Consider the following 18,600-nt stretch of genomic DNA (forward strand, 5'->3'; position numbering starts at 1 on the left):
CAGCCCCAGAAGGATTTACCCCCTTCCTGACCAGAGCACTTTTTGCGATTCGGCACTGCGTCGCTTTAACTGACAATTGCGCGGTCGTGCGACGTGGCTCCGAAACAAAATTGGCGTCCTTTTTTTCCCACAAATAGAGCTTTCTTTTGGTGGTATTTGATCATCTCTGCGATTTTTTTATTTTTTGCGCCATAAACAAAACAAGAGCGACAATTTTGAAAAAAACGCATTATTTTTTACATTTTGCTATAATAATTATCCCCAAAAAAAATATATAAAAAAATGTTTTTTTTTCTTAGTTTAGGCCGATCCGTATTCTTCTACATATTTTTGGTAAAAAAAAATCGCAATAAGCGCTTATTGATTTGTTTGCGCAAAAGTTATAGGGTTTACAAAATAGGGGATAGTTTTATGGCATTTTTATTTATAATTTTTTTTTTTTACTAGTAATGGCGGCGATCAGCAATTTTTATTGTGACTGCGACGCTTTTGGCGGACATCTCGGACATTTTTGACACATTTTTGGGGCCATTGTCATTTATACAGCAATCAGTGCTATAAAAATGCATTGATTCCTGTATAAATGACACTGGCAGTGAAGGGGTTAACCACTAGGGGGCAGGGAGGGGTTAAGTGTGTCCTAGGGGAGTGATTTCTAACTGTCAGGGGGGTGGGCTTGTGTGTGACATCACTGATCTCTGCTCCGATGACAGGGAGCAGAGATCGAGTGACACTTGTCACTAGGCAGAACGGGAAGATGCTGTTTACAACGGCATCTCCCTGTTCGTCCTCTCCGTGAGGCGATCGCGTGTATGGCCGCGGCAATCGAGTCCGCGGGACCCGCGACCTGACTCACCGAGATCGCGGCAGGCGTGTGCCGCCGGCGGTGCGTGCGCACACGGCGGCCATTCTGCCGACGTATATCTACAGGAGCCGGTCGGGAACATGCTAGAGAGTGATTCTAACTGTAGGGGGATGGGACTCACAAGGGGAGGAGACCGGTCGGTGTTCCTCTGTACTGAGAGCATACCATCGGTCTCCTCTCCCCTGTCAGGATGTGGATCTGTGTGTTTACACACACAGATCCACGGTCCAGCTGTGTTACCGGGCAATCACGGGTGCCTGACGGACATCGCGGCCGCCGGGCACACACATCAGGTCCCCAGTGACACGGCACGCGTGCGCGAGCACCCCCTGGTGGGCTGGGAAGGCAGGGGGGTCATATGACGCCCTCCCAGAATGAGAGCCTGGCCGTCATACGACAACTGGCGGGCGGCAAGCTGTTAATGTTGCTGTAGGCCTCTTGGCAGCCTCCCTGACCAGTTTTCTTCTCGTCTTTTCATCAATTTTGGAGGGACGTCCAATTCTTGGTAATGTCACTGTTGTGCCATATTTTCTCCACTTGATGATGACTGTCTTCACTGTGTTCTATGGTATATCTAATGCCTTAGAAATTCTTTTGTACCCTTCTCCTGACTGATACCCTTTAACAATGAGATCCTACTGATGCTTTGGAAGCTCTCTGCGGACCATGGCATTTTGCTGTGGTATGCGACTAAGAAAATGTCAGGAAAGACCTATTAGATCTGCTGAACTTTATTTGAGATTAATTAGGCACTTTTAAATGATGGCAGGTGTGTAATGACTCCTATTTAACATGAGTTTGAATGTGATTGCTTAATTCTGAACACAGCTACACCCCCAGTTATAAGAGGGTGTGCACACTTATGCAAATATATAAAGACAAGAAAGAACGCACGCTTATGCAACCACATTATTTTAGTTTTTTATTTTTACTTCTCCCTCACCCTAAAAGTTTTCAGTTTGTTTTTCAATTAAGTTGTACAGTTTATAGGTCACATTAAAGCTGGGGTCACTCCTATGCGAATTGGATGCGGGTTTCCCCCGCATCCAATTTGCATAACACGAGAATGTGACCGGCTCTCTATGGAGCCGGTTCACATATCTCTGGGACGGCTGCGGAGCACACTGCACAGAAACACTGTGCATCTTTAGCTCAGTTTCAGGCCCGAATTCAGGCAAATATTCGACCCTGATTTATCCCTGAAACGGAGAACAGGGACGCATAGCGTTCCTGTGCGATCCGCAGCCGGTTCCTGTGTGAACCGAGCCTAAAGGTGGAAAAAGTTCTGAAATTATTTATCTTTGTCTCTTTTTTTTTTTTACATCACAGAAACCTGACATTTTAACAGGGGTGTGTAGACTTTTTATATACATTGATTTCTCCACCCGAAACCAACCTTCCTTGACACGTTTTACCACTGTTGGCTTGCTCACAAGAATGGGGGAACTTCCCCATTCCTGTGAGCAAGCTAGCAATGGTGAAATGGAACAAGCATGTAGTTTTTAAACTTTATCCAGACTTACTTGCTAAAATATTTTTCCTGAGACAGGAACTTAGAGAATCAAAGCCAGGACATTTTCAAAAGGAGCTCAGTAAAGATGACCGACATAAAACTCTTAGTTCAGCATTCCTTTAAAATAAACTACAAAATGTTAATTACAGTATTATTATTAACCACTTGCCGACCGCCTAACGCAGATATATACTGCAGCAGAATGGCATGGGCAGGCAAAATCACGTACCTGGTACGTGATTGCTTGCCGCGGGCGGGGGGTCCGATAGGACCCCCCCCGGTGCCCGAGGTGGTCGGCTTCTGACTGGAAGCGTTCAGAGATGAGGGGGAGGCCATCCATTTGTGGCCCCCCCCCCCTCACGATCGCTCCCAGCCAATGAGATCATTCCCCTGCCTCTGTATAGTACACAGAGGCAGAGGAAATTATGTCATCTCTCCTCGGCTCGGCATTTTCCTTTCCGGCGCCGAGGAGAGAAGACTGCAATGTGAGTGTAAAACACTACACACACAGTAGAACATGCCAGGCACACAATACACCCCCCTTTACCCCCCGATCCCCCCAATCACCCACCCCGTCACACTGACACCAAGCAGTTTTTTTTTTCTGATTACTGCATTGGTGTCAGTTTGTGACAGTTAGTGTGGTAGGGCAGTTAGTGTTAGCCCCCTTTAGGTCTAGGATAACCCCCTAACCCCCCCTAATAAAGTTTTAACCCCGTGATCACCCCCCGTCGCCAGTGTCGCTAAGCGATCATTTTTCTGATCGCTGTATTAGTGTCACTGGTGACGCTAGTTAGGGAGGTAAATATTTAGGTTCGCCATCAGGGACCCCTATATACTACCTAATAAATGTTTTAACCCCTTGATTGCCCCCTAGTTAACCCTTTCACCACTGATCACTGTATAACCGTTACGGGTGACGCTGGTTAGTTCGTTTATTTTTTATAGTGTCAGGGTACCCGCCATTTATTACCGAATAAAGGTTTAGCCCCCTGATCGCCCGGCGGTGATATGCGTCGCCCCAGGCAGCGTCAGATTAGTGCCAGTACCGCTAACGCCCACGCACGCACCATACACCTCCCTCAGTGGTATAGTATCTGAACGGATCAATATCTGATCCGATCAGATCTATACTAGCGTCCCCAGCAGTTTAGGGTTCCCAAAAACGCAGTGTTAGCGGGATCAGCCCAGATACCTGCTAGCACCTGCGTTTTGCCCCTCCGCCTGACCCAGCCCACCCAAGTGCAGTATCGATCGATCACTGACACTTACAAAACACTAAACGCATAACTGCAGCGTTCGCAGAGTCAGGCCTGATCCCTGTGATCGCTAACAGTTTTTTTGGTAGCGTTTTGGTGAACTGGCAAGTGCCGGCGGCCTAGTACACCCCGGTCATAGTCAAAGCAGCACTGCAGTAACATTTGGTGACGTGGCGAGTCCCATAAGTGCAGTTCAAGCTGGTGAGGTGGCAAGCACAAGTAGTGTCCCGCTGCCTCCAAGAAGAAGACAAACAGGCCCGCCGTGCCCATAATGCCCTTCCTGCTGCATTCGCCAATCCTAATTGGAACCCACCACTTCTGCAGCGCCCATATTTCCCCCATTCACATCCCCAACCAAATGCAGTCGGCTGCATGAGAGGCATTTTCTTTATGTCCTCCCGAGTACCCCTACCCAACGAACCCCCCCAAAAAAGATGTTGTGTCTGCAGCAAGTGCGGATATAGGCGTGACACCCACTATTATTGTCCCTCCTGTCCTGACAATCTTGGTCTTTGCATTGGTGAATGTTTTGAACGTTACCATTCACTAGTTGAGTATTAGCGTAGGGTACAGCATTGCACAGACTAGGACACACTTTCACAGGGTCTCCCAAGATGCCATCGCATTTTGAGAGACCCGAACCTGGAACCGGTTACAGTTATAAAAGTTAGTTACAAAAAAAGTGTAAAAAAAAAAAACGCAAAAAAAATATAAAATAAAAGAAAATAGTTGTCGTTTTATTGTTCTCTCTCTCTCTATTCTCTCTCTATTGTTCTGCTCTTTTTTTACTGTATTCTATTCTGCAATGTTTTATTGTTATTATGTTTTATCAAGTTTGCTTTTCAGGTATGCAATTTTTTTTATACTTTACTGTGCTTTATTGTTAACCATTTTTTTGAGAATGATGCCTGCAGGTTTAGGTATCATCTTGGTATCGTAATTAGCCTCTAGACTGCTTTTACAAGCAGTGGGAGGGAATGCCCCCCCCCTCCCCCACCGTCTTCCGTGTTTTTCTCTGGCTCTCCTCTCTCAACAGGGAACCTGAGAATGCAGCTGGTGATTCAGCCAGCTGACCATAGAGCTGATCAGAGACCAGAGTGGCTCCAAACATCTCTATGGCCTAAGAAACCGGAAGCTACGAGCATTTCATGACTTAGATTTCGCCGGATGTAAACAGCGCCATTGGGAAATTGGGAAAGCATTTTATCACACCGATCTTGGTGTGGTCAGATGCTTTGAGGGCAAAGGAGAGATCTAGGGTCTAATAGACCCCAATTTTTTCAAAAAAGAGTACCTGTCACTACCTATTGCTATCATAGGGGATATTTACATTCCCTGAGATAACAATAAAAATGATTTTAAAAAAAATAATGAAAGGAACAGTTTAAAAATAAGATAAAATAGCAAAAAAATAATAAAGGAAAAAAAAAAAAAAAAGGCATCCCTGCCCCCCCCCCCTGCTCTCGTGCTAAGGCGAACGCAAGCGTCGGTCTGGCGTCAAATGTAAACAGCAATTGCACCATGCATGTGAGGTATCACCGCGAAGGTCCGATCAAGGGCAGTAATTTTAGCAGTAGACCTCCTCTGTAAATCTAAAGTGGTAACCTGTAAAGGCTTTTAAAGGCTTTTAAAAATGTATTTATTTTGTTGCCAGTGCATGTTTGTAAGCAATTTTAAAGCATGTCATGTTTGGTATCCATGTACTCGGCCTAAGATCATCTTTTTTTATTCCATCAAACTTTTGGGCAATATAGTGTGTTTTGGTGCATTCAAATTTTAAAAAGTGTGTTTCTTCCCCAAAAAATACGTTTGAAAAATCGCTGCGCAAATACTGTGTGAAAAAAAAATGAAACACCCACCATTTTAATCTGTAGGGCATTTGCTTTAAAAAAATATATAATGTTTGGGGGTTCAAAGTAATTTTCTTGCAAAAAAAATTTTTCATGTAAACAAAAAGTGTCAGAAAGGGCTTTGTCTTCAAGTGGTTAGAAGAGTGGGTGATGTGTGACATAAGCTTCTAAATGTTGTGCATAAAATGCCAGGACAGTTCAATGACCCCATTTTGGAAAGTAGACACCCCAAGCTATTTGCTGAGAGGCATGTCAAGTCCATGGAATATTTTATATTGTGACACAAGTTGCGGGAAAGAGACAAATATTTTTTTTTTTGCACAAAGTTGTCACTAAATGATATATTGCTCAAACATGCCATGGGAATATGTGAAATTACACCCCAAAATACATTCTGTTGCTTCTCCTGAGTGCGGGGATACCACATGTGTGAGACTTTTTGGGAGCCTAGCCTCGTACGGGCCCCCGAAAACCAAGCACCACCTTCAGGCTTTCTAAGGGTGTAAATTTTTGATTTCACTCTTCACTGCCTATCACAGTTTCGGAGGCCATGGAATGCCCAGGTGGCACAAAACCCCCCCAAATGACCCCATTTTGGAAAGTAGACACCCCAAGCTATTTGCTGAGAGGTATAGTGAGTATTTTGCAGACCTCACTTTTTGTCACAAAGTTTTGAAAATTAAAAAAGGAAAAAAAAAAGTTTTTTCTTGTCTTTCTTCATTTTCAAAAACAAATGAGAGCTGCAAAATACTCACCATGCCTCTCAGCAAATAGCTTGGGGTGTCTACCTTCCAAAATGGGGTCATTTGGGGGGGGGGGGGGGTGTGCCATCTGGGCATTTTATGGCCTTCAAAACTGTGATGGGTAGTGAGGAGTAAAATCAAAAATTTACTCCCTTACAAATCCTGAAGGCGGTGATTGGTTTTCGGGGCCCCGTACGCGGCTAGGCTCCCAAAAAGTCCCACACATTTGGTATCCCCATACTCAGGAGAAGCAGCTGAATATATTTTGGGGTGCAATTCCACATATGCCCATGGCCTGAGTGAGCAATATATCATTTAGTGACAACTTTTTGTAATTTTTTTTATTTTTTTTTGTCATTATTCAATCACTTGGGACAAAAAAAAAATTAATATTGAATGGGCTCAACATGCCTCTCAGCAATTTCCTTGGGGTATCTACTTTCCAAAATGGGGTCATTTGGGGGGGTTTTGTACCGCCCTGCCATTTTAGCACCTCAAGAAATGACATAGGCAGTCATAAACTAAAAGCTGTGTAAATTCCAGAAAATGTACCCTAGTTTGTAGACGGTATAACTTTTGCGCAAACCAATAAATATACGCTTATTGACATTTTTTTTACCAAAGACATGTGGCCGAATACATTTTGGCCCAAATTTATGACTAAAATTGAGTTTATTGGGTTTTTTTTATAACAAAAATTAGAAAATATCATTTTTTTCAAAATTTTTGGTCTTTTTCCGTTTATAGTGCAAAAAATAAAAACCGCGGAGGTGATCAAATACCGTCAAAAGAAAGCTCTATTTGTGGGAAGAAAAGGACGCAAATTTTGTTTGGGTACAGCATTGCATGACCGCGCAATTAGCAGTTAAAGGGACGCAGTGCCAAATTGTAAAAAGTGCTCTGGTCAGGAAGGGGGTAAATCCTTCCGGGGCTGAAGTGGTTAATATTGTACAGGATTTATATAGCGCCAACAGTTTTCGCAGCGCTTTACAACATGGGGGCAGACGGTACACTTACAATACAAATCAACACAGGAAGGATCAAAGGGCCCTCATTAGAGCTTACAATATAGAAGGGAGGGTCAAGTGGAACAAAAGGTAATAACTGTGGGGGATGAGCTGATGAGAAAATGAAAATACAGTTGTTAGGTGTGGGTAGAGTAGGCTTCTCTGAAGAGAAGAGTTTTCAGGGATCGTCTAGTAGGAGTTTGTTATAGTGGGAAATCTGGAGAATGTAGACCTACAGTTTGTGAAGAAACATTTTAAAGGATAAGTTCACCTTAAAACAAAAAATAATAAATGCACATGTTTTGCAGGTAAAAAAAAAATGTTCATTTATTATTTTTTGTTTCTGGAGCACAAAGCATTGCTCCAGTGATCAGCAGGTACTGCAGACCTGTCTGTGTATCTGTGTGCCCATACATCGTACGGATAAGCAGATACAATCCGACAGGAAGACTCAATGAACTACCACAGCACTGTGGTACTTCATTGAAAACTACAAGCCAACATCCGTGAAGCATGTCGGGTCTTGTAGTTTTACATTCACAGAGCACTGGTCGGGGGGGAGAAGATATCCGCTAGCTTTCAGAGCGGGAAATTGGGGGGCAGCGGGGGCCGGTTCGTTCTATAACATGTTACACCCTGAATATGGGTGTAACATGTTACGAACGGTAACCTTATCCTTTAAACAGTGAAGCCCACTGTTCATTTCAAAGAGTGTTTGTGAAGGCACCTGTCAGTTGGCTGCAAATAAAAATGGGAAAACTAAACATATTCTCTTTTGCTTCAGTTTTTGTAAACAAGGTAGAGAAAAGGATGTATGTGCTGCTTTTATCATCCAGCTCATCTGGCTGTAGCATAGTGCAGGTTGGAAAAGGACACCTAATTGGAAGTTGTGGAAAAACCAGGCAGTTTTCTTTTCCGAGTTTTAACAAATGAGCTGCTTTAGCCGACTTCTGGTATACAAGTTAATCATTTAAGATGCCCATAATATATTGCTGTAATGGAGTATTGATTTGGGCTGCTTGCACTATGTTATATGAATATAGATACTAATTTACATATTTGCTAAACTTCTTGCTTTTTCTATGTTTTTTGTAGGGAGTTTTAGAAAACTAAGTACAGAATCATCTAATGGAGGTGCAAAAGAGCAACATGTATCAGACAAAGGGACACTTGCTGTTTCTAAACTTAGAGAGGCCTATTCTCTCAACCAGAAATCGTTATTTGGATCACCACAAAAAAATCCAGATAAAGCCCAGAAATCTTCCCCCAGTCAGAGGACGCTCCAGTCCTTTAACTTTTCTACAAAAGTGCAAATATGTGCCTTTAACACATCATCACACATGTGTGATAATAAAAAAGAACCAGGAACACCAAACTCTTCTGGTGAAGTTACTGAATTGAAAAATGACTACGACTCTGGCAAGGGAACCATTAGTAGTTCAGAAAGTGAGATAGACCTACGTACTCCTGATTTCTCTAACCACCTAACTACTGAAAGTCCAAAGGGTTCCCCAGAAACACTAATGAAAATGGAAAAGATGGAGCCATTTGCAACTGATGATCAACACCCTAACAGTGAAAGGGAGGAGATATTTTACAATCCTGTCCGAAATCAGGAAATAAACAATGATTCTTCTCCAGACTGTAAGCGTAAGAAAACGGAGGCTAAATATTCTTTAAATACTGAAACATTACAAACTGATTCCATCGATGCTCCTGTTAATGTTATTAAGAAAATGGTGCCCTTAAATTTTTCAATGTGTCGCCTGGCCAAGAGAATGAATAAATTGAAACAACGTCAACAGAAGGAGGAGTCTGAAATGTTCCGCAGATTCCGAGCAAAGATCAGTCCAGGGGAAAATCAGGCTGCAGAAGAAGAGCTCCGAAAAGAAATCAGGTAATTCAGGGGAAGCAGAAAAACCTATTTAAAGGACAATTTTTCCTTTCTTCATCCTACAGTACAGGACATAGGCAGATTCAGAGATTACTAGGTTATAGGCAAGTACCTTCAGGTGATTGGACAGTGGCTAAAGAAAAAGCTGTGAGGACCCCTATATAACCCTTCCCACTCCCAACAATCCTTAGTTCTTTGCTAGTGTCTTTAGGTGTTGGGTGTGTCATCTCTGTGTGTGTTAGTGTAGTTGCACCTACAGATTTCTTCAATCAAGTTTCCTTGCTGCACTGTGCCACTGCATTATGTTACACATTTTAGGGATCAGTATCCCATGATCAGTACCCCAGCAAAGTTGCTTCGGGCATTGGATTCTGCATCGGGTGCCCACCTTGGCACGTAATGCAGGGTGCTATACAGGTGTAGGGGAGAAGCGATCAACACCGGTGTGACTCAGTCCCTGAAGAGCCCCTCACTAAGGGGTCATGCCCTGCCGTAGAGGGTTTAGTCATGCCCTGCCGTAGAGGGTGTAGTCATGCCCTGTTGTAGAGGTTGTAGTCAGGCTCCATAAGGGTTTATTCCCTCTTCCCCCCAGGAATGGAGATTCCGGGCAGGGGCATCTTTACTGAAATGCTACTCTTGTTCCCTATGTTGTGGGGGGTTCATTTTTCCTGCTGCCTCTCTCCCTCCCTTTTTTCCGTGAGAGACTCCAGCTGGGGGTTAACGATCGAGAAGCCCGGGGTTAATTTTAGCCACTCGGGCACCATCGAGGACAACTATAGGTGGTCCTGCAGCTCTTCCTGGGGTCCTAATCGGCATAAGCGCACTGTTTGAGTGGGTCAAAGGTGGCCATCTTTACTGTTCTTGGCTGCTGGCCTGGAATATTCACTCAAATTTGGACTGATATAGTCACACATTTGACATGGGGATAAAGTGATGCAAACATTTGTGTGGTGTGGACACACAGAGAAACCCGAATTCTCCCCATCCTCATTCTGGGTCACAGTAAGTAGCCTGTCCAGATGATCTAGGAAAATGGGGTACAATGGCCTGGCTGACTCCTTACATCAGATGTCTTGGGTGGGCCTCCTATTTGTCCAGATATGCAGACTTAAAATATTGGTCATTGGAACCAGCTTGCAAAAAGCACCTGGAAAAGATTCAGCCTAAGGATGGTAGGCTTGGTGAGGACCCTAGACTCTTTCATCAAAAAGGTCACCAGTGGTAAGAGTACCCTGTTAACAAGCGAACACAATGCTAAGAGGGAGGAGGGGGAGACGGACCTCTTATCACAATTTGGATTATCAGCAAGGATGAGAAGTGTCATCATAATGGGGGATTTTAACTATCCAGACATAGATTGGGCGGAAGGAACAGCGCATTCATTCAAGGCTCGCCAGTTCCTAGATGTCTTGCAGGACAATTTCATGGGTCAGATGGTAGACGCACCAACTAGAAACCAAGCATTACTAGACCTATTGATTACCAACAATACAGACCTGATTGCGGATGTGAAAATAAGGGGCAATTTAGGAAGATATAAATTGGGATAAAATCTTAGGAACAAAGAACATGGAGGGAAAATGGGTTCACTTTAAAAGCATATTAAATAAGGGCATTAGCCAGTGCATCCCATTGGGAAAGAAATGTAAAAGAGCGAGCAAAAGTCCTGGATGGCTTAACTCCAGTGTAAAAATGCATATAAAAGAAAAGGAGAAGGCCTACAAAAAATACAAGGCTGAGGGATCATCATCAGCATTCAGATTTTACAAAGGGTGCAATTAGGGAGGCTAAGATAGAACATGAAAGAGACATAGCGAAGGAAAAAAAAATCCCAAGAAATTCTTTAAGTATATAACCAGTAAAAAAGGGAGGACAAGACCATATTGGCCCCATAAAGCATGTGGAAGGGAATCTGGTTACAAAGGATGGGGTGATGGCGAAGGTTTTGAATTTATTCTTCTCTTCAGTCTTCACGAGGGAATCGGGGGGGCTTCAGTAACGAACACTGCAGTGTTTATCCTCATGACATATTACAGGAAGCACCCTCATGGCTAACAGAGGACAGAATTAGAAATAGACTTGGAAAACTTAACATTAATAAGTCATCGGGACCAGATGGCTTGCACCCGAGGATCCTGGGGAACTCAGTCAAGTAATTCTCAGACCATTGTTCCTAATTTTTACTGACAGTCTACTGACTGGAATGGTACCAGCTGATTGGAGAAAAGCCGATGTAGCTCCAATATTTAAAAAAGGTCCAAAATGCATCCCTGGGAATTACAGATCAGTTAGCCTAACATCAATAGTATGCAAACTCTTGGAGGGGATGATAAGGGACTATATACAAGATTTTAGTAATGAAAACGATTATATTAGCAGTAATCAGTATGGATTCATGAAGAATTGTTCTTGCCAAACCAATCTATTAACATTCTTTTCGGGGGTGAGCTGCCATCTAGATAAGGGAAGGCCAGTAGACGTGGTGTACCTGGATTTTGCAAAAGCATTTGACACAACTCCCCATAAACATTTACTGTACAAAGTAAGGTCCGTTGGCATGGACCTTAGGGTGAGTACATGGATTGAATACTGGCTACAAGGGCGAGTTCAGAGGGTGGTGATAAATGGGGAGTACCCTGAATGGTCAGGGGTGGAAAGTGGGGTCCCCCAGGGTTCTGTGCTAGGACCAATCCTATTTATTTTGTTCATAAACGACCTGGAGGATGGGATAAACAGTTCAATCTCTTTATTTGCAGACGATACTAAGCTAAGCAGGGCAATAACTTCTCCACAAGATGTGGAAACCTTGCAAGAAGATCTGAACAAATTAATGGGGTGGGCAACTACATGGCAAATGAGGTTTAATGTGGAAAAATGTAAAATAATGCATTTGGGTGGCAATTGAGGATGGAAAAGGACCTGGGGGTCCAAGTAGATGATGGGCTCAAGCAAGCTGCTGCTGAGATAAAGCGATAATTCTCCCACTCTACAAGACTCAAGGCCGGCCTCACCTGGAGTATGCTGTCCAGTTCTGGGCACCAGTTGTCAGGAAGGATGTACTGGAAATGGAGCGAGTACAGAGAAGGGCAGCAAAGCTAAAAAAAGGGACTGGAGGATATTAGTTATGAAGAAAGGTTACGAGCACTGAACAACTTCTCTCTGGAGAAGAGACGCTTGAGAGGGGATATGATTTTCATTTACAAATACCATACTGTTGACCCCACAATTGGGATAAAACTTTTCCGTGGAAGGGAGTTTAATAAAACACGTGGCCACTCATTAAGATTAGAAGAAAAGAGGTTTAACCTTAGACTGCGTAGAGAGTTCTTTACTGTAAGAGCGGCAAGGATGTGGAATTCCTTTCCACAGGTGGTGGTCTTAGCGGGGGGCATTGGTAGTTTCAAGAAACTATTAGATAAGCACCTGAACGACCGCAACATACAGGGATATACAATGTAATACTGACATATAATCACGCACATAGGTTGGACTTGTGTATTTTTTCAACCTCACCTACTATGTAACTATGTAATTCCTGTGAGTAATTCCCCGACCTCTACTGGAAGGGTTTCTTTAGTTTTTTACAGGCTTCTCCTCCAGCCTACAGCAAGAAAGCAATTCTGTTGCAAACCTTGGACTATCAACCCAGCTAAGCCCAGTTTCAAACCTTCTATGACAGGGCTCCTCCACTTTGGAGACCTCTGTTTGCTCTCTCAGCTATCTGGGTTCAGACATTCCATGCATTTGTTTGGGCTCAGTCTATCAGCCTCTGTCCTTTTAATTTTACCCATACTTTTTTTTTGGGGAGGGGTACTTAAGGCTGAGCTCCACCCAAAACGGGAAGCTCTGCTTGTTTGCTCCCCCCCCCCCCGTTTCACATTTGGCACCTTTCGGGGGGAGGGGGCTGCTGCGAGGTCCCTCGGAAGTTCGGCCCCCTTCCACTGCCACTGGGCCATTCAGAACGCACAGCGCGCTTTGCGCATGTGCAGTAGGGAATCGGCTGTGAAGTCGCAAGGCTTCACTGCTGGTTTCCGTTACAAGGAATGGCTGCGGCAGCACCCAAGAGCCGATTGAAAAATTGGCTGGGGTGCTGACATCGCGGGATCCATGGACAGGTAAGTGGCCTAATATTAAAAGTCAGCAGCTATAGGAGCTCTGCTTTAAATCTGTTTATTGTTCCAAAGGTCATATATAGATTTGCATGTAGATATGCATCCCATTTTAGAGCTAAAATCCTTAATCATTTCTTGACAGTCTGAAAATGCCGCATAGAATTGACTAAAAGATGACTTCCCTGGCCTCTCTGGTCAATAAAGAGCCTTGTTTGCATGTCCCCATTTATCCTCTGCATCAACTGTTCCTACTATTTGCCTTGGGTAAAGAGCATTTTCAATTTGTGGCACTCCCTTTTGGCCTGTAAATTGCCCCTTGAGTGTTAACAAAGGTAGTGGCCTTGCCTTGCGTTCAGTGTGTTCACATTATGGGATACCTGGATGATCTTCAGTTGAGGGTATGGTCTGTTCAGTCAATTTAATGAACGGCTCATCTGTTACAGGCTTTCTGTTGCACACCCAACCTCCAAAAATCTGCAGCGATTCTGACTCATTAATTGGAGCACCTAGGCCTTGGCTTGGGCAGGTCCCTCTCTTGAGTTTTTCTCCCACCAACCAAAATTCTGTTGCTAAGATTGCAAGCATAGACTTTATGGTCCCATCGCCAACCCTTGGGTGGTTTTCCATGAGGGCCTGATGGTGGCCTCCTTCGAGGAGGTGCCGTATGCCCAACTTCACTCCAGGATGTTGCAACATAGCATTCTGACAATGTGGGACAAACAAACGTATTGTCCAGATTGCCCCATGTGCTTGAAGGCAGAGGCCAGTCACTCCCTAGTGTGGTGGATACACAATCCAGCCCTAGAGGCAGGGAAATCGTTTATTTTCAATTCTAAAAATTGTTGATACGACAGATGCCAGCCTGTTGGGTTCAGGGAATGTGCTCAAGATGGTATAAGGGGCTTGACCGCTTCAGGAAATGCTCTGTCCTATTACCATTCGTCTCGATTGTTTGTGCCGTTCATGTCGACCTTCAGAGGTGGACAAGTTGCCTTTAGGGATGGCAGAAAGAGAAGTCGAGCAAGTCAGAGGGAAGCAGACCTGATAATGCCAGGGGTAGAAAGTTGTCAGGCAGACTTTTAGTCACCAGTATTTGGACTTGATAGAGTGGTCCCTCTTCAGAGAAGCCAGAGATGAGGGACGCCTTACATGGATCTCCTTAAGTCAAGAGTAAACCAAAAGATGGAGAGATTTTGGAGGGGTCTGCAGACCCGATGGCTTTCGCATTGGAAGCATTGGTGACTCAGTGGGAACGGTTCTCCATGATATATGCCTTTCTTTGTTTAAAAACCTTTTCGTTTGCTTTTTTGGAACAAGTAGGAATGAATTCCAGTATTTCTTGTGGCCCCAAACTTGCCAAGAACATGGTTACGTGGATGTACTCTGTTGGACTGCCTGTTGCTATTGCCAGACTGGTAGGATCTCTTGGCACAGAGTCCAGTGTTACACCCTGCTTCTCGTGGGTGGCCTGGCTCTTGAAGCTCATGATCTAAACAAACAACTTATTTTGCATGGTGTCAACAGCAGAGGGTTAGTCTGCGCCAGTACTCCGTGAAATGTATTTTGACTTTTCAGTTCGGACTGGCTCAGCGGTTGACTCTGAGTACAATCAGGACAAATTTTGACTTTGCCAATCTTCAAAAACCTTTAGCATCACATTGGTAAATGCCTCCGTACAGGGGGTGGCTCATAATGTCCTCCCAGATATTCTCTTGTAGCACAGTGGGACCTAAATTTGGTGCTTTCTCCTCTTTGAGCCCATTAGGGAATTCTCCTTGACCGACCTTGCTCTCATTTTTACTTTTGCCAGGAAAGTGTCAGATCTGGCTTCCTTGTATTGTAAGGAGCCCTTTCTGGTAGTTCACAAGGATAAGGTTTTTTTTTTTTTTTTGCCTAGGGTGGTTTCACCTCCATCAAGACATAGTGCTTCCATCATTTTGTCTTGCTTCAAAGCACCTTCGGGATGTGGCGCTCCACTCTGGATGTAGTTCGATATGCTAGAGTCTACCTTGCTTCCACAGATTCTGTGAGATGATCAGATTCTCTCTGTGGTCCTGGAGGACTCTGGCAAGGGGTTTCCCTGCATCTTATTCCACCATTGCCAGGTGGATTCATCAGGTTGTGGTTAGAGCTTATGCAGTGAAGGATAGGGTTCCTACCTTGCCAGTGAAGGCTCATTGTGCTAGAGCCATTACAGCTTCCTGGGCTTTTCAGCATCAGACAGAAGGCATAATTCACTTGGTGTGAGTCCTGGGACTTGCACATTAGAAGATACTTTGTTGCACAAATCCTCCCCTTCCTAAAGCTGGGTCTTTACCAGAATTTGGCTCTCAGCACTATTAAAGGTCACCAACCTGTATCAGTGACTATTGTCTACTCAGTCTTCTTATTAAAGTGGTTGTAAACCCTTACAGACCACTTTGGCCTACAGGTAAGCCTAGATTAAGGCTTACCTGTAGGTCCAGGAAATATCTCCCAAACCTACACGGTTTAGGAGATATTTGCAAAAAGACAGGCACCACTGTCTACGGCACATGCGCCATTTACAGTGGCGCGCAGGCGCACTGAGCATGCCACTGCTAACGGCGATATGCCGTTAGTGGCGGCTCCTGTGCACATGCGTGGGAGTGACGTCATTGTGGCTCCGGCCAATCACAGCACCGGAGCCACGATACCAGGAAAGAAGATGGCAGAGGGGACAGCGGTGACATTGCAGGCTCCTGTGTCAGGTAAGTGACACATAATGGGCTACTATGCGATGCATAGTAGCCCATTATGCTTTACCTTTGCAGGGAAACAAAGAGGAAGTAAACCCATCAGGGTTTACTTCCTCTTTAAGACCTTTGTATGAGGAATTTCACATGTATCTCCCTTAACTGTTCCACTGTGATTCCCGCGACCCAAATCTGGTTCTCTTTGTGTTTTATAACCACCATTTGAACCTATTTCAAGACATTCTTTCCTCTTCTATCACCCACAAGGTGGGTTCACCTTTGTGGGGCAAGTGTCTGAATGGGCAGCGTTCTCCTGCAAGGAATCCTTTTTCAATAAGGATAAAGTGGTACAGGACTTCCTTCTTGCTTTAGATGGTTTCTGCCTTTCATCTTAACCAAACCATCATTCTTCTATCACTCTTCTATCGCTCTGTCCGGTTTCAGTTTAACAGGAGGAAATTTCCCTCCATTTTCTGGATGTGGTTCAGGCTTTGACTACCTCTCAATTACTGCTTTCAGAAGAATGGATTCCTTTCTGTTATCCCAGATGGCCCCCATAAAGTTCTCACCATTTTATATACAGTGCTGTGAAAAAGTATTTGCGCCTTCCTGATTTTTATTTTTTTTTGCATATTTCTCACACTTAAATGATTCAGATCATCAAACAAATTTTAATATGACACAAAGATAACCCGAGTAAATCCAAGATGCAGTTTTTAAATTATTATTTCATTTATAAGGGAAAAAAGCTGTTCAAACCTGCCTGGCCCTATGTGAAAAATTAATTGCCCCTCCCATGCTGAATCATGAAGGAACTGTGATTAACCACAATTTTTTGGAAAGCTGAGTTAAATTTCACTTGCCACACCCAGGCCTGATTACTGCCAGACCTGTTGAATCAAGAAATCGCATAACTAGAAGCTGTCTGACAAAGTGAAGCATGCTAACAGATCACAAAAAGCCACACATCATGCCACAATCTAAAAAAAATAAAGAACAGATTAGAAACCAAGTAATGTACATGTATCGGTCTAGGAAGCAGTTTAAAGCCATTTCTAAGGCTTTGGAACTCCACTGAACCACGGGGAGAGCCATTATCCACAAATAGAGATAACTTGGCAAAGTGGTTAACCTTCCTAGGAGTGGCCGGCCTACAAAAATCACCCCAAGAGCATAACGACGACTCATCCAGGAGATCATAAAAGAACCCAGAACAACATCTAAAGAACAGCAGGCCTCACTTGCCTCAGGTAGGATCAGTGCTCATGATTCAACAATAAGAAAGAGACTGGACAAAAATGCATCCATGCAAAGCCGCGGCTGACCAAAAAGAACACAAAGGCTCATCTCACATTTACCAAAAAACATCTTGATTATCCCCAAGACTTTTAGGCAAATATTCTGTGGATTGAGACAAAAATTTTACTTTTTGGAAGGTGTGCGTCCCGTTTCATCTGGCATAAAACGAATACAGCATTTCATAACAAGAACATCATACCAACAGTCAAACATGGTAGTAGCGTAATGTTCTGGGGCTGCTTTGCAGCTTCAGGACCTAGAAGACTTACCATAATTGATGGAACCATGAATTCTGAGCTCTTCCAGAAAATCCTAAAGGAGAATGGCCATCAGTTCATGACCTCAAGCTCAAGTGCACTTGGGTTTTGCAGCAGGACAATAATCTGAAACACAACAGCAAGTCCACCTCCAAATGGTTCAAACAAAGCAAAATTTAGGTTTTGGAGTGGCCTACTCAAAGCCCGGACTTAAATCCAATTGAGATGCTGTATCATGACCTTACACAGGCCGTTCATGTTGGAAAACCCTCCAATGTGGCTGAATTAAAACAATTCTGCAAAGAAGAGTTGGCCAAAATTGCTCCACAGCAATGTAAAAGACTCATAGCCAGTTATTGCAAACGCCTGATTGCAGTTGTTGCCACCAAGGGTGGCACAACCAGTTATTAGGTTTAGGGGGTCATTACTTTTTCACATAAAGCCAGGCAGGTTTGGACAGCTTTTTTGCCCTAATAAATGAAACCATTATTTAAAAACTGCATTTTGTATTTACTCGGGTTATCTTTGTGTAATAATAAAATTTATTTGATCTGAGTCATTTAAGTGCGACAAATATGCAAAAAAAAAAAAAATCAGAAAGGGGGGAAAAATACTTTTTCACAGCATTGTAGGTGGCTAATACAGACAGACTATTATTCAAGCTTACAATGTCAAAGATCAGGTTCCACTATTTTCTATTTAGGGGCACTGTACTAGAACTTTGAGGGAAATTTACTAAGACCAGAGCAGCCAAAATGTAGAGCAGCTGTGCATGGCAACCAATCAGGTTCTATCTTTCATTTTCAAAGCTTAAAGGAGAGTCCAGCCTGAGCTTTTTAGACTGGGCTTCTCCTAAGAGTCACAGGAGTGCAATTCATTTTGCACTCCTGTGACCTGTTTTCAGCAGAGAGCTGTTTGAAGTCTGCTCTCCGCTGACTTCACCAGGACCAGTCAGACAGTGTGTCATCCCGACCTCCGAAGTCTGGATCCGCCAGCTGCCTTGACTGATGGCAATCTCAGCTCGCTGAGACGACCTCTCCCCACCCCTCCACAGCTCAGCGCTCCAATGAGCATGGAGGAGCAGAGC

At 43.9% G+C, this 18,600-nt stretch overlaps 1 protein-coding gene across 2 annotated transcripts in view; it reads left to right on the forward strand.

Moving 5' to 3' along the window:
• Positions 1-18,600, forward strand: part of PMS2 (PMS1 homolog 2, mismatch repair system component) — a 134,644-nt gene that overhangs the window by 73,732 nt on the left and 42,312 nt on the right. For both annotated transcript variants that reach the window (XM_073591014.1, XM_073591015.1), the window contains exon 11: positions 8,333-9,134. In XM_073591014.1, coding sequence (XP_073447115.1) covers positions 8,333-9,134 — 802 coding nt within the window. The remainder of the gene's footprint in view (positions 1-8,332; positions 9,135-18,600) is intronic.

This window comes from Aquarana catesbeiana, linkage group LG06 (genome assembly GCF_042186555.1).
Source record: "Aquarana catesbeiana isolate 2022-GZ linkage group LG06, ASM4218655v1, whole genome shotgun sequence".
NCBI lineage: Eukaryota > Metazoa > Chordata > Amphibia > Anura > Ranidae > Aquarana > Aquarana catesbeiana.